Below are 16016 nucleotides of genomic sequence, written 5' to 3' on the forward strand. Positions count from 1 at the left end.
GTACAATGCAAGTCTGTAGAAACAGGATACTGCCGGCGATGTGTTGAACGATCCAGTTTGTAATTTATTTATTTATTTTTATTGCAATAGACTTTAACACATATAAAAATAAATAAAAGGAATGATCATAAAAAATAATCCGTTTTAAGAGAGATATGAAAGAGCTTACTGGTGTTTTTTGAAAAATGGCGTTAGCGGTGGTGTGTGTGTGTGTTTTTTGTGGGGTGTTTAAGGGGTGCAAACCTAGTCTAACTACTTCTCATCGATCTCCAGTCTAAGCGTTTGGAGGAATCTTTGATACGACTGCGCTCAGAGGAAGAGGCAGCACAAAAAACTGTAAGGGGAAGGAGTCAAGAGCTAAGTGCTGCACAAGAGTGTCTACAGGAGCTCAAGAACCAAGTCGCAGTGACTCAGGCCAGTCTACGGGAAACTAGAGAACAGGTAGCCCTTTCATAAGTTTGTTTAAAGGACAACTGTTGAGTATTTTAAAGCAATATTAAATACTAATTGTTATGTCTGTTGCAGGCGTCACAGTCAAAAATGTTATATAATCCAATATTCTATTGCATTTTTACCAACATTGATGATCATATAACTTGTCTTATAATGCCAAAGAAATGTCTTTGAAATTCATACTTAAAGGAGTATTCCACCCAAGAGCTAAAAAAATGAAATTCTCCCAAACCTAGCTGGTCTTACTTACAAAGTCCCCCGAGTATTTTGAGCCATCCCCTGTCTTTCTAGCTACTGCTGTTCCTGGGTTACAAGATTTTATAAAAGCCTATCTATATCCAAGATGGCCCCAGACAGGAAACTACATTTCCCATCATGCAGTGCTTCTCCCTGATTGTTCCATTTGTACTTGCCCCCTTAGCTTTCTTTACTTCCCACTGCTGTCGTTACTACATGATATGTTATTGCCCAACAAAACTTTAGAAAATTACTAATAGACACTTATTATGGAAAACTATGGGCTAATTTTTAATGCAAAAATGGTTTGGAGAAATACCCCTTTAATTCAGTTCTTTGAATATAATGGGTATTTTTAAGATGCAATTGTGTCTTGAGCAGTTAAGTGAACGGAACCGAGAACTGTCTTCTCTAAGGAATGAACTACAGCGCACACAGCAGAGGAAGGCAGAAATAGAGCAAGACAGTGCAGCCAAAGAGGAGCGAATATGCAGACTGAGTACAGAGATGAGATCTCTACGCGATCTACAAAGACAGAAGGAGCAAGAGGTGAGTATGGGTTATCAAAACATATAGAACTAGAGGAGTTGGATCACAAGCATTTATTAGTTATTGCTTGGAGAGGTGGTAAGCATATAACTGCTGGAGTTCCAACAGCTGGGACGCCATTCAATCACAAGAAAAGAGCGAGAAGAGCCGCGGTTTCGGGCTATGGAGCGGGCTCAGGAGCTGAGCTAGCTCCATAGCGGGTGAGGACCAGCTGCTATCAGCAGCCAGGCCCTATCCCTCAACAGCGATCGCGGACTTTAAGTGTAGTTGACAGGAGCATCTCCCTTCACTTAACGATCGCACTGCCTGACTGCCGGAGGTATACTCCTTACCTCTGATCTTCTGATAGTCAGCCACAGACAGGCTCTATTACAAGATTGCAGATTATACTGATCCCTGCTATGCTATGGCATAGCAGTGATCAGTTTATTCAATCTAATATATTGATGTAAAAGTCCCCTAATGGGACTATAAGGCCGGGTTCACACACAGTATATTTGTCAGTATTGTGGTCCTCATATTGCAACCTCAACTGGGAGTGGCTTGAAAACACAGAAAGGATCTGTTCACACAATGGTGAAACTGAGTGGATGGCCGCCATATAACAGTAAATAACGGCCATTATTTCAATATAACAGCCGTTGTTTTAAAATAACAGCAAATATTTGCCACTAAATGGCGGCCATCCACTCGATTTCAACATTGTGTGAACATAGCCTTTCTGTGTTCTCAATTCACTCCTGGTTTTGGTTGCAATATGAGGACCACAATACTGACTGAAATATACTGTGTGTGAACCCAGCCTCAAAGTGTAAAAATAAAAATTAATAAAAGTTTTAATAAATGTCCCAAAGCCCCTTGCCCAATAAAAGTGAAAATCACCCCTGCTTCACATTTTATACATAAAGCACATAAAAATAATAAGGTTAATTAACATATAATATTCTGTAGTGTGCATTATTGTCCAATCTATTAAAATGAAACAGTATTATTCCCGCACTGTGAACGGCATGAACAAAAAGTGGTAAAAAAGTGATCAATACATCCAATCCAGAAAAAAATGTTACTAATAAAAACTAGAGATCCTGGCACAAAAAATTACACCCCATACAGCCCCATAGGTGAAAAAATAAAAGCGCTATAAGAGTCACAATAGGGCAATTTTAAATATACCTATTTGCAAAAAAAAAAAAAGTTTTACTGCTAATAAAAATAGTAAAACATTAGAAAACCTATGTAACATGTAATGCATATAGTTGTATTCAGTCTGACCTATAGAATAAAGAAAAAAATGTCAGATATACCGTAAAGTGCATTACATAAATATGACCCCCCGCCCCCCAGAAAAAAAAAAATAAAAAATTAGCAGAATCACATTTTTTGAACCAAATTCACACCATAAGTGATATTTTGGGGGTTCAGTCATTCATTTTATGGCAGATTGAAAGATTACAAAGAACACCTGTTTTCTGACAAAAACAAGCCCTCACATGGCCCTGTAGGTGGAAAAATAAAAGGGTTATGGGACTTAGAAGGCCAGGAGGAAAAAACGAAAACGCAAAAGTGACAATTGACCAGGTCCTTCAGGCCATTTCAGGCCCAGTCTTTAAGGGGTTAATAGAGTGCCACTACTTGCTTGACTGTTGCTCCACTCAAATAAAAGACTTGTGACCTAGTTCTTGTGATCAGTAGAGGGAACACCTGGCAATTATATGCTTATTACCTATCACAGATTAAAGTGCTGAGCCACAAAATTTAAAGCCTGTAATTTTTTAAATCCTCATATTTATTATCATTAATTTTATCATTATCATATTTAATGAGAATTTGCGAGATGGAATTGGAAAAAATGCTATTTTTCTAATATCGGGTGGGTTTTGTGTTTACACCGTTTGCCTTCTGGTAAAACTGACATGTTATCTATATTCCTCAAACCAGTATGATAACATAGATACCCAATTTATATAGCTTTTATTTATTTTTTTTCTACATAAAAAAATTTAAACTTTAAAATAAATAAAAGTGACCCTCATTAAGCTTTTATTTTTGGTCTACAAGACTATTTAAGGATTCGGTACCACACTTGCATATATGTGAATTTTCGATCGCTTTTTTCTGGGATGTGATGTGACCAAAAATCAGCCTTTTTGCATAATAATTTACTAGTTTGTGCACTTCCGCACAAATTTATTACACTTTGTAGTCCCTCTAAGGAACTTCTATGAGCAATACCATGATTGCTTATAGAGTTCAAGTCAATATTTATACTGCATTGATCTATGTTCTTGGCACTTTCAGCAGCCTGTAGCTATCGCCGAGCTGCAGCAGCAACTGAGGCCTGAAGGGAACAAAGGGAGCTGAACAGGCCACCGAACCACAAGTGACAGGCATTAATACTGTTTAAATGCCGCTGTCAGAATTGACACTGGCGTTTAAGCAGTTAATATAGCCGGCAACACAGACCACTCTGTGCTGGCTGTTAGCTGCGGTCCCCAGCTGCTGACAGCAGCCAGGAGCAGCGCAGTATAGAGAGTGATCACCCTTAGCGACTCCATGGCGGGTTAAAGGAGAATTCTGAAGAAGTGTAAAAATCCTGGGTTGGGGAGCACAAGCACAATAAAGAAGTTATGGTTAACCATACTTGTGACCCCGCAGTGCAGCGCTGCGCCACCATCTCACTGACAGCTGCTGGTCTCCAGTTTCTCACTGCTTTCTGCATCATCACATCCCAGCTAGAAATAACCACTGGGATATCCCGACCCAGTCACTGACTGGCATAGCGGGCATTTTTGAGCCAGGACATGACGTTGCAAGACCTGAAGGAGACCGGCAGGGATCTGTGAGTAGTGATGCTGTGGGAGCATGGGGACGGGTAATCTTAATTACTTTATTATGTTTCCTGCACACCTTGCCAGCCCAGGATTTTTACATTTTCCTGGAGTTCTCCTTTAAGAAAATAAGGCAGAGAGGCACTTTGCTCTGAATGGGACACAACTAGGGACTGAACAAGTGAAAGTGGTCAATCCAGTTCTGTGAGGACAATGTTTTGTATAAGTACAAAGCAAGAATTGAAAATGCATTCAAAAGGTGTCCATGGCTTTTAAGTCCTACTTCTGTGACTCTGCTCCTTAGTTACTGTTACTTTAATTGTGTTGTAGGCAGAGGCATATGAAAGTCGCCTGAAAGATCTTGGTAACCAACTGCAGCACTGGCAGAGGCTTCACCAGGAACATGCACAAGAGCTGAGGCAGAGGGAAGAGGATATAAAGCAGCTGCAGGAACAGCTCACAGTTGTCATGGAAAAACTAAAAACTGAAGGAAGAGAGGTAAAGAACATCTTAACATCTTAAAAATAACTAGGACACCCCTCTTTTTACATAGTCCTGTTGAACTTCTCCTGACACACCCACAATCACTGGTGACATATCATCAATAATGAACTTTTATTACTTGTTCTGTTCCACAAATACATATGTTTTATGGTTAGGCTGGGTTCACGCTGCATTTTTGCAGTCTGTTTAATGTATTTGTTTTATTGGGAGGGGGATGAAAAAAATGGATGTAATTGTGTGCAATCTGTTTGAATCCATTTTTCCATTGACTTCCATTATAGAAAATTTGGATCAAAACGGATACTTTTCTCCCCTTTTTTTAAGTGTAGACAAAAACGTGGTTGACCAAGTTTTTGCACAATAAGGGCCAGTTCACACTACATTATCAGCTCTGAGATTCCGTGCAGAAACCCCTCGCGTTTACTCGGAACCAAATCCTGCCTTCAATTGTGCGCCTCCACTCTTCTTCCCTCTTGACATCTCGGGTAGTGTAAACGGGACATATAAGTAACTATTTAAAAATGGATGTGTTAAATGGACTGCAAAAATGCAGTGTGAACCCTGCCTTATACAGTATGTCATGTCAGACCTGATAGTGTTCTGAAAGGGAATGATTGTTATTGCCCTTAACCCTTTCAGGACTGGCCAAAGTTCAGCCGTAAAAGGGTATCTTCTGACCCCGTTCACTGTGTAGTGCTGGTGCTGAACAGCTGATTGGTGGGGGTGCCAATCAGAGGTTGAAGAGCTATACTGTGGATAGCTTATCAATTTATTTTGCCCAGAAAACCTCTCTAATCATGCATTAAACTCTCTGCAGTAATTCTTTGCTACAATTCGATGACCACAGCTTCTTCTGTGTGCAGATGTTTTGCTCGGCTTTGCATACAGAAATTAGGTAAAATGTAGTGAACTAACAATCATTCTTTGCAATTCTGTTTAGTCTGACATAGCAAATTTACAGATTTTTAGAAGAGCACAAGTAAATAGTTTATCTACAGAGATGTAACAAAAAAAGGGGTGCGTTATCGCACTTTTAATGAAAGTGTGCCAGGAGTTTTACTTAATAGTGTGAAAATAGGGGTGTTCTAGTTATTTTGTCAACCCCCTGTATAATGGTTTTGGTAATTGGTATGTCCCACCTGTTGCAGAACCAGTGATCCTACCATCCTTTTCCAAGCTTCTGCGAAACAGATGGTTTGTGTAAGGTAAACTTAGGTCATACAATGCATCAAATGTTGTGTTTTTGCTTCCCCAGAAAGACGGCCTGCAGAACACATTGAACCAGCTGAAACAAAAATACAATGCAGCCACCAGTGAGGTGGGTAATCATATATTATTAACACATAAGATTAATAAGCATTGTGTTACCCATAGTCCCCATTAAGATTAGTGTTCTTTGTCACTGTAGGGCTGGTTCCCACAGGTGTGGAAATGATCTTGTCTCTGTCCATTGGAGCTTACAGCCCTAATGTCAGTGTCACACATTGAATACACTGAAGGTCTTTTTGTATGGGCAGTTCAGTTTCCTAAAATAACCATCGATTAAAGGGGTAGTGCGGCGCTAAGAAATTATTCACAAAATAACACACAACTTTGTAATGTATGTTTATGTATGTGAATCGCCCCCACCCCGCACGTGGACCCGGAACTGTAGTGTACCATACATATCTGACGCACGTCGTCCCCGTCCCCGTCCCCGATCTTCTGTCAACGACGTAATCTTCGGGAGTTGTATAACCTTGTAATGTGTGTTATTTTGTAAATAATTTCTTAGCGCCGCACTACCCCTTTAATAATATAGAAAGTTGATCCTCTTGTTGACAATTTATGGTCTAGGATACAGAACACCGCTCTGCTCTAAAAACAGTGGTCTGACTGGTGTGTGTATGTGTGTATATATATATAGCTATAGTATACAAATTTATATATAATGGGGAAGATTTATCAAACATGGTGTAAAGTGAAATGGCTCAGTTGGATTAAAAAAAAAAAAAAAAACAACAGCAACAGCCTACTAAGGTTGGGAAGGGCCTTTTATTTTGGCTCTCCCCAACCTAAAAATACCAGCCTGCTTCCACCCAGTCCAAAAGCACCATTCTTTGACACTCCAGGACTACTGGTACCTGACTCTTCCCAGTACAGTTTGCTAGCTAACACTAAGCCCTGAATTGGCAATGGGTGATGTATATTAGACTTTATTAAGCTTGTAAACAAATACAATGCACTAAGAATTATTATTATTTTTTTTTTAATAACACCCCCCACACACATCCATTTTATTTTAATGTGATGTAATCTCCTGGATATGGGTATCTGAATAAATAAACCACAATAAAAAAAAAAACCTCTGTTCCCACACCAGCAAGTAAGGGGTTAATACAAATGAAGGGAGGGGCAAGACACTAAGCAGGGGTGTGTGTCTGGTGCTGCTCCTCCACTTGATAAATCCAGCAAGTAAGGGGTTGCGTGCATCCCCACAAAACCCCTTACTTGCTGGTATGGGCACACTGCACTCAGCCAAGCAAGTCGGGGAAGCTGTCAGCAACATTATGCAGTGATGTCTACATATCACTGCTTAGTGTCTAAGGGTTGGCTAAGCGCCCACACTTTACTTGCTTTAGGCGGGTTGTTATACTTACCATCTTCTTGGCTCACCTCTTCTTTCATTTATCAGACCTGGTTGGCTGCTGTATAATCCGCTGAGGAGGGACCCCAATGCAGTCGCTGATTGGCAGTGCATTATACAGCTGCCAACCCAGCACACAGGGCACTCAATGTGCCAGCTCTGGTAAAGAAAGAAGCGCTGAGCCAAGAGGATGGTAAGCATGATACCACTCCCCATACAAAGCGCACTGTATCTGCCCTTGCTGGCAAAGGTGCACTAAGAGTACAGTCCAGCCCTTAGGGGTTAAGCTCCTGGGAGTCAGGCTAGACTGCTTAAAAGCAGGAGCTTTCTGCTCTTGGGTGGGAAACTCTATAGAGCAGGAAATCCCAGCTATATAAGGGGTTTCCCTGCTCCTGTAAAGTCTGGAGCAGTGGCCTATGCACCGCTCCTTACTGTACGGCCCCAGCCAGAAGGTAAGTTGTGATGTTATTACATCACTACTTAACCTCTTAGCTCTGTGAGTCAGACGCAGAGCTCCCAGTCCACAGAGCTAACAAACTCCACAATAAAGGTGATGTATTTTACCGCCTAATGTGGTGCCAGTGTGAGCTACATGTGCAACTGTTTTAGGTAGTCGCACATTATAAATCATGCCTACTTTCAACGTAAGCTGAAGCAGGCATGTTCGGCGCATATCAAGTCGTAAAGTTTTGCGCATCTAAAATTTTGTGACTTGTCCACTTCAAAAAAATAGCGGCCTATACTGTTGATAAAACTCCTCCAATATCTTTGTACATGTATACACCAGCCAGAGCCCAGTGGTGGTCTGTAACTTATATGAGCTGTTAAAGGGGTTATCCAGTGCTACAAAAACATGGCCACTTTCTTTCAGAGACAACTCGACTCTTGTCTCCAGTTCAGGTGCGGTTTGCAATTAAGCTCCATTCACTTCAATGGAACTGAGCAGAAAAACCCTGCCCAAACTGGAGACAAGAGTGGGGCTGTTTCTGGAAGAAAGTGTCCATGTTTTTGTAGTGCTGGATAACCCCTTTAAGCAGAGAGGAACATATGATGAAAACGAAGCAAGTTTGTTAAATTTGGAAAAATATTTAACTTGATAAGCCTTACATGATTATTTAAGACAGCTGAGATGGGAATATTCCTTTAGAGGAGTATTCCAGGGATATAAGATTGTTTAAAGTGAACCAATCACTATATTTTTAGCTCTTAACCTAAAAACTATAGCTAATAAAGCTGCATACACACTTTCCTAACATATATTTACTCCCTCTGAGCATGCCCACTATACGCTGAAAACATACTTTTATAAACTCCCACGCTGTATACAAGTAATTTCTAAGGGTGCCAGAGCGTGGAGAAGGTGATGTATACGCTTTGGCGGCAGGGGGTTAATGGGGCGGACTGCTGGCAAACTCACAGTGGGATGTCCCTCCCGCTGCAAGTTTGTCTGCCCAGAGTGTACAGGGCAGGGATCTGCAGCGGATCTCGCTGCGAATTTGCAGCGAGAAATCCGCTGCGGATCCGTTACGTGTGAGGCACCATATGTATAGGCAGTCTTTCTTCCCTAACTAGTCATGGGTTCTGGACTGTACTGCGCTGTAACCACGCCTGATTTGTAGTGCAGTAGCTTCCTTGCCTCACAGAGAGGCCGACCTGTACTGTGTATGTCTGGCTAAAGAAGACATCAGACACAGTACAGGCTGTATAGACCAGTCTTTCTGTGATTTAAGGAAGCTACTAGACTGGGAATCAGGCCCAGAGAGGCAAGATTACAGCACTGTACAGCCCAGGACCACTAAGGCTACATTCACACGTTCATTGTTCTGTCCGCAATTGCGGACAGAACATAGAACCAATGGTATTCAGTGGCCCCATTCACATGTCCGTACGTGTGTACAGGGCCATGATCCAGGACATGTTGTAATGCGGACCACATTTTGCGGCACTGATCGCTTCGCTAATGAAGCGGCAATGTAGTGCAGTACAGGTGCACATTCACAGTGTGGTCTTCGGTCACTGGCTGCACTACAGATGTGTGAATGTAGCCTTAGGGAAGAAAGACCACCCTGGTGGATAGTTAGAAATCATTTATATACGGCATGGGAGTTTATAAAAATATATTTTTGACAAATAGTGGAGATGCTCAGAGGGAGTAAATATGGAAAGTGTGTGCAGCTTTATTAGCAATAGTTTTTAGGTTAGGAGCTAGCTAATAATGGTGATTAGTAACCTTTTAATATTTCCTAAGGCAAACGTTTGCAAGTATGTTGTATACTTTCATACAATGAACTTTGCTCTACACAGCTTCCTGGGGCTGGGTTAGTGCCATCTTTTTCATCACATCTTGACTCACCACCCCACCCCCTCACTTTTGTACATGTTGCGCATTCATGTCAGTTCAGCCTTGCTATTAAAACTAGCCCTATTATATTTCATAACTGATGAAAATGTAATGTGTGGAAACTAAGGAAGCAGTGCCAGGTTGGGGCAACATGAAAAGAAAACTGCTCAAAACTTTTTTGACAAGAAATTTTTTTTTTTTGTGACATAAAGGTGTTTTTTTTCCAAATGACAGAGAACCTTTTGTCATCGTAGTAATAATTTTAGCTTTCCGGAGCATTCCTTTAATTTATAATAATCTGATGGTATTCTGCAGTGACTATATACAGATAATCAAAATGCAGAGGCCAATAAGCAAGAACTTACACATTCTTATAAATAATTACTTTTTACAATTTATACTTAATTTCAGAATTACTACAGTCAAAAGGTGGCAAAGTCATGGCAGGAGAACATGGAGTAGCACACGATATGGTTTCTGCATTCATTTCCCAAAGAAACTAAAAACATAAGGCTACGTCCACACAGAGCAAAAGGGGCGGATTACGCGAGGAAATATTTCCGCCTGAAATCAACTGACGCTGAATTCCGAGCAGAATATAAGCAGAATGCAAGCAGAATCCCTGCGTATTCCGCTAGGAAAGTGTTCAGCTTGTAATCAGCTCTTTACAAATTCAGCGCGGAATACTCGAGGAATCCGCATGCATTCAGCGAGTATTTGGCGAGTAAACTAGACTATACCAGAACATATACTAGAATCCTCCTCCCCCCCCTTTTTCCCCATTTCCGCGCTGATTCAGCACGTAATTTCCGCTTGTATTCCTCGCTGAATACGCGCGTATTCCGCGCTGAAACAGAAAATTAGAGCATTATTGGTTTGTATAGGCTTCCGCTAGCGGAAAAATGAACATGTTCATTCTTCTGGCGGAAAGCGGATTAGTTCAGTGCGGAAATTCCACAGTATGAACTGTGTTCACACAGAGCAAAAGCAGCTGAGTTTCTGCGCTGAATCAGCGCTGAAATTTCAGCCGTTAAAATAGGTACAGAGCTAATTTCCATTGTGTTGAATGGAAATTCTGCTCTGCAGTTCACACGATGGAATTTCCGCACTGAACTAATCCCCTTTCTGCCAGAAGAATGAACATGTTCATTCTTCCGCTAGCGGAAGCCTATACAAATCAATGGGGCTCTGATTTTCTGTTTCAGCGCGGAATACAAGCGGAAATTACTCGCTGAATCAGCGCGGAAATGGGGAAAAAAGGGGGGAGGAGGATTCTAGTATATATTCTGGTATAGTCTAGTTTACTCGCCAAATACTCGCTGAATTTCAGCGCTGAATGCATGCGGATTCAGCGCGGATTCCTCGAGTATTCCGTGCTGAATTTGGCAAGAGCTGATTACGAGCTGAACACTTTCCTAGCGGAATACGCAGGGATTCTGCTTACATTCTGCTCGGAATTCAGCGTCAGTTGATTTCAGGCGGAAATATTTCCTCGCGTAATCCGCCCCTTTTGCTCTGTGTGAACGAGCCCTAAGAGCTGCCATCTGGTTGTTATGAACAACTTTTACTTAATATCATGTAGCAAGTGGAGTATCTGTGTGCCTTATGTCAATATAAGCAGATGATTTATGCTAGAATAATCACCAATCCCACAAGGCCAAATGGCCTAGGTAATAACCCCCCCCCCCCTCTTTAGGGAACCTGACTAAAATATAACTTTTAATTCATAAATTAAAATGGAATATATAGTGGAGTAGATAGAAAAAAAAAAATAAAAAACATGATCTACAATGCTCTGATACAAACTGTGGATAGTACAGACCGACAAAACCGGTGCAATGTAGAATCTATCCACAGCAGAGCACAATGTGATCGCTGATTAAAACCCTAATAATAGCCCCTTCTACATGTTTCGCTGCAGCAGCAGTGTCCTCAGGGAGAATAACCATGTCAGGTTCCCTAAGGGGAGCGCGTTATTCCCCAGGTCGTTTGGCCTTGTGGGATTGGTGATTATTCTAACTATTGAGATCCCCAACCTTTTTTAAGAGGGTACTGTATATGTACATGATTTATATTAGGGTACACTCATCTGCACAGAGTACTATAGATCACTGAACTGTACTGGTAACATTTTCTTACTCCTTTTTTCTGCAGCTCGATACCTTGCGAAGCTCTCTAAAGGCAGCACGATCTGACTGCCAGCGTCTGCACCATGAAAGCGAGTTGGTTGTGTGCAATGTGAACGAGTGGGTCGGTGAACAAAAGTAAGTTACACAGCTACAGTGAATTGTCACATTCAGAAATCAATAAGTATCAATAGTACAAGCGATTTTAAGAAACTCTGTAATAGGTTTATTAAGCGTAAATTCACAGGCAGATCCGCTGCGAGTTTCCCGCCAAAAAAAAAAAAAAATCGATGCTCAAATCACACAGACATCCTATGGTCAATAAAAAAACGTTACAAACACGCTGTGAGCTTTAATCTGTGGATTTTTTCACAACGTTAAACTCGCAGCAGATCTGCCCATGTGAATTTACCCTAAGCAAGAGGTTCCTTGTCAAAAAGCTATTTTGCTGCTTGTCTCTTCTTCCTTCTCACTCATCCCCTTCGGCCCTTACCCCCTAAACGGGTTATAATGGACACAGCAGAACCCTTCTTCACTTGGCTTCTCTGTAATGAAGACAACTTTGCCTGATAATGGACAGATAAGAAGTGAGGGAGGGAAGCTGAAAACAGCTGGAGTACAGAAAGAGGCTCTTTTGCCTAATAAAACCTATAACAGGGTTTCTTAAAATGGCTTCTACTATTGATTTCTGCAAAAAATATTTTAAATGACAGGTACACTTTAAAAGGCATGTTATACCTTCCACAGAGAAGCCAATAAGATACTTGGGGAGAAGATACGGGAACAGAATAAGCAAATCCAGCAGCTGACCACAGAAAAAGAGTAAGTGCTTACCTCACAGTCGTGTGTTCCCACACTCTTGCCATATCAGAGAAGTCCTGGTGATTAAAGGCTTGGAGGGTGGAATCTCTGGGCCTATGCGTTACAATTAAAATAACGTCCATGCTTTAACAGTCAGCAAAGTAAAATCACACTTTTTGGAATGTGGTATTTTATTTGTTGCCAATGTAGGGGAAAAGACAAATATAAAAATGCAGTTGCTTCAACCAAATTTTACTCCAAAAATGTATCTATGATAAAGGTGCATACCTCATTTAATTGTAAAACTATGGCCAGTGTGTGCACGGTGTACATTTAATCTGTTACTGACTGACCTGACGTTATTATTGCAGCAGCAGTTTTACAACCATTCACCCCCCCTGCCCTGCCCCACTCAAACCATAGTGACTGTTTCTAAAATTAGTGGAGAGTCTAATGAAAGCTTAAGAATTAAATGAGTTAACCAGGGCAAGAAAAACACAGCTACTTTGCACCCCTGTCCCCAGGTTGTCTGTAGTATTACAATTCAGTTCCATCCACTTCAATGAAACTGAGCTATAAAACACACCAAAACTAAGATTTAAGATTGTGTAAAGAGAACTCAACCCATTGAAAAAGGATTGTTCCATTAGTAGAAATCCTGGCCCATATGTTATATTACGAATCAGTTTTTGTATTGGTTTAGGGCAGGCAAAGCTGATGGCAAGCAGCATGTCTGGCAGACTCTGATTACTTATGTGGCCTTACATTTAACATGGGTTTTGCCTCCCTGAACATTTATTTCTATTTGTGCATAATGTAAGGCCTCATTCATGCAGCCGCAGTGCAACCCATAATTGCAGATGTGCATCCATGGTTGTCTGCAATTCACAGACCCCTGCATAGACAAAAAGTGATCCATCTCGCAAAAATGAAAAAGACAGACCTGCAATTGTGGCACAGATCACTTTGTCTATGCAGAGGTCTGTGAATTGTGGAGAATAGTGACATTGACATCCCGCTGCAACTAGTAAGAGACAGCCCCGTTAACCCCCGCTGGCCGGAGCATACTGATCCACGCTCCAGCTTGCTTTGAGGGCTCCCAGCATCTGCACAACCTGCTCAGTGCACTGCGGTTGGGCAGTGCACCAATTGGCTGACCAGTACGTTCAACCTGAAACCCCGAGCATGGAACAGGTACAGTTTGCTCCAGGCGGCGGTGGGTTCATGGGGCTATCACTTACATACTCACAGTGGGATGTCAATCCCGCTGCGAGTATGTGTTCTCAGAGAAACTAACAGGCAAGGAATCATCAGCGAGAAATCCGCTACGGATCCATTACATGTGTTTGTACCCTGAATCAGTTTGGCTATAAAACTACGCCAGGGTAGGAGTGGAGTACTGCTGTGCAATGTTTGCACACAAAAAAATTAAATATTGCATGATTTAAAAAAAAAAAAAAAGCTACTATGAAACCATGCCCCCTCCAAGTATAAAAAGTGAAAAATGGCACAGCCAAAGCAAACTGTTCAAAGGTAGCACAAATGCCTTTATAAATCTTGCCCAAATTCTTAACTCACTACGTGCTCCTAAGTGTTTATAGTGGCAAAATAGACAGCAGATGGCACAACCCCTTTCATGGCTAAACTCTATTATCGGATAGTAGATAGTGTTTGGTACTATGGAGCCCGTATGTATCAGTATATTTATGGCACATTATGGACCTTGCTTGTGCCTGGTAATCCCATTATTATTTCTTTGATAGCCACATGCAAGAAGTGATTGAGCAGATGCAGAGAGAGAACAAATATCTGAGAAATCTAGAAGATGAGAGGCGCATAGAGAATGAGCGTTATAAGGTGAGAGAAATTATATAGACCGAAAAGCACACGTTCCCTTATCACTACTTACAGTCTACAAATATAGCATTCGGTAGACTGATACATATTTTTTCTTATCACGGGCATTTCTGGAGTTGAATTATCTTCACCTAGCATTTCATTCTGTAGTTAAAGCTCACATGTTGTGCATCAGAATGCATAACAGCAAAGACATTTATCACACATTTAGGTCAGATAAAAAAAAAACCTCTGCATGACACTCTAGACCACTTTCTATTTCTGTTATTTCTTGTATGAGAAATAACAGGATGGTTTTTTGTATGAGTGGAAGTTGTGCCCTATCATTCCTGGCCCTGTGACTTTCTAGAAACCTTGCTACTCTTTTCCTTAGTTTGTGTGTGCTATTGAACTAAATAGAGCACAGTTGTAAAACCACACACAACCCAAGGATCGGTGTGGTGCTGATTTTGGAAGAAAACAACTATGTTTTTAAAATCCTGGATATTCAGTTCCCAGCTGCACAGTATATACAGTGGGGAAAAAAGTATTTAGTCAGTCACCAATAGTGCAAGTTCTCCCACTTAAAAAGATGAGGCGTCTGTAATTTACATCATAGGTAGACCTCAACTATGGGAGACAAAATGAGAAAACAAATCCTGAAAATCACATGTCTGATTTTGTAAAAATTTATTTGCAAATTATGGTGGAAAATAAGTATTTGGTCACCTACAAACAATCAAGATTTCTGGCTCTCACAGACCTGTAACTTCTTCTTTAAAAGTCTCTTCTTTCCTCCACTCATTACCTGTAGTAATGGCACCTGTTTAAACTTATCAGTATAAAAAGACACCTGTGCACACCCTCAAACAGTCAGACTCCAAACTCCACTATGGTGAAGACCAAAGAGCTGTCAAAGGACACCAGAAACAAAATTGTAGCCCTGCACCAGGCTGGGAAGACTGAATCTGCAATAGGCAACCAGCTTGGAGTGAAGAAATCAACTGTGGGAGCAATAATTAAAAAATGGAAGACATACAAGACCACTGACAATCTCCCTCGATCTGGGGCTTCATGCAAAATCTCACCCCGTGAGGTCAAAATGATCACTAGAACGGTGAGCAAAAATCCCAGAACCACACGGGGGGACCTAGTGAATGAACTGCAGAGAGATGGGACCAATGTAACAAAGCCTACCATCAGTAACACACTACGCCGCCAGGGACTCAGATCCTGTAGTGCCAGACGTGTCTCACTGCTTAAGCCAGTACATGTCTGGGCCCGTCTGAAGTTTGCTAGAGAGCATTTGGATGATCCAGAAGAGTATTGGGAGAATGTCCTATGGTCTGATGAAACCAAAGTGGAACTGTTTGGTAGAAACACAACTTGTCGTGTTTAGAGGAAAAAGAATACTGAGTTGCATCCATCAAACACCATACCTACTGTAAAGCATGGGGGTGGAAACATCATGCTTTGGGGCTGTTTCTCTGCAAAGGGGCCAGGACGACTGATCCGGGTACATGAAAGAATGAATGGGGCCATGTATCGTGAGATTTTGGATGCAAACCTCCTATCAGCAAGGACATTGAAGATAAAACGTGGCTGGGTCTTTCAACATGACAATGATCCAAAGCACACCGCCAGGGCAACGAAGGATTGGCTTCGTAAGAAGCATTTCAAGGTCCTGGAGTGGCCTAGCCAGTCTCCAGATCTCA

At 41.4% G+C, this 16016-nt stretch overlaps 1 protein-coding gene across 1 annotated transcript in view; it reads left to right on the top strand.

The window, feature by feature from the left end:
• PMFBP1 (polyamine modulated factor 1 binding protein 1) overlaps positions 1 to 16016 on the top strand; it is a 147061-nt gene that overhangs the window by 129098 nt on the left and 1947 nt on the right. Inside the window, exons 33-39 of the mRNA XM_069966124.1 lie at positions 274 to 441; positions 1072 to 1239; positions 4398 to 4565; positions 5827 to 5889; positions 11693 to 11802; positions 12412 to 12486; positions 14229 to 14322. Of these exons, the coding sequence (XP_069822225.1) occupies positions 274 to 441; positions 1072 to 1239; positions 4398 to 4565; positions 5827 to 5889; positions 11693 to 11802; positions 12412 to 12486; positions 14229 to 14322 (846 nt within the window). The remainder of the gene's footprint in view (positions 1 to 273; positions 442 to 1071; positions 1240 to 4397; positions 4566 to 5826; positions 5890 to 11692; positions 11803 to 12411; positions 12487 to 14228; positions 14323 to 16016) is intronic.

Source organism: Dendropsophus ebraccatus, chromosome 4 (genome assembly GCF_027789765.1).
Source record: "Dendropsophus ebraccatus isolate aDenEbr1 chromosome 4, aDenEbr1.pat, whole genome shotgun sequence".
In the NCBI taxonomy this organism is placed as follows: Eukaryota; Metazoa; Chordata; class Amphibia; order Anura; family Hylidae; genus Dendropsophus; species Dendropsophus ebraccatus.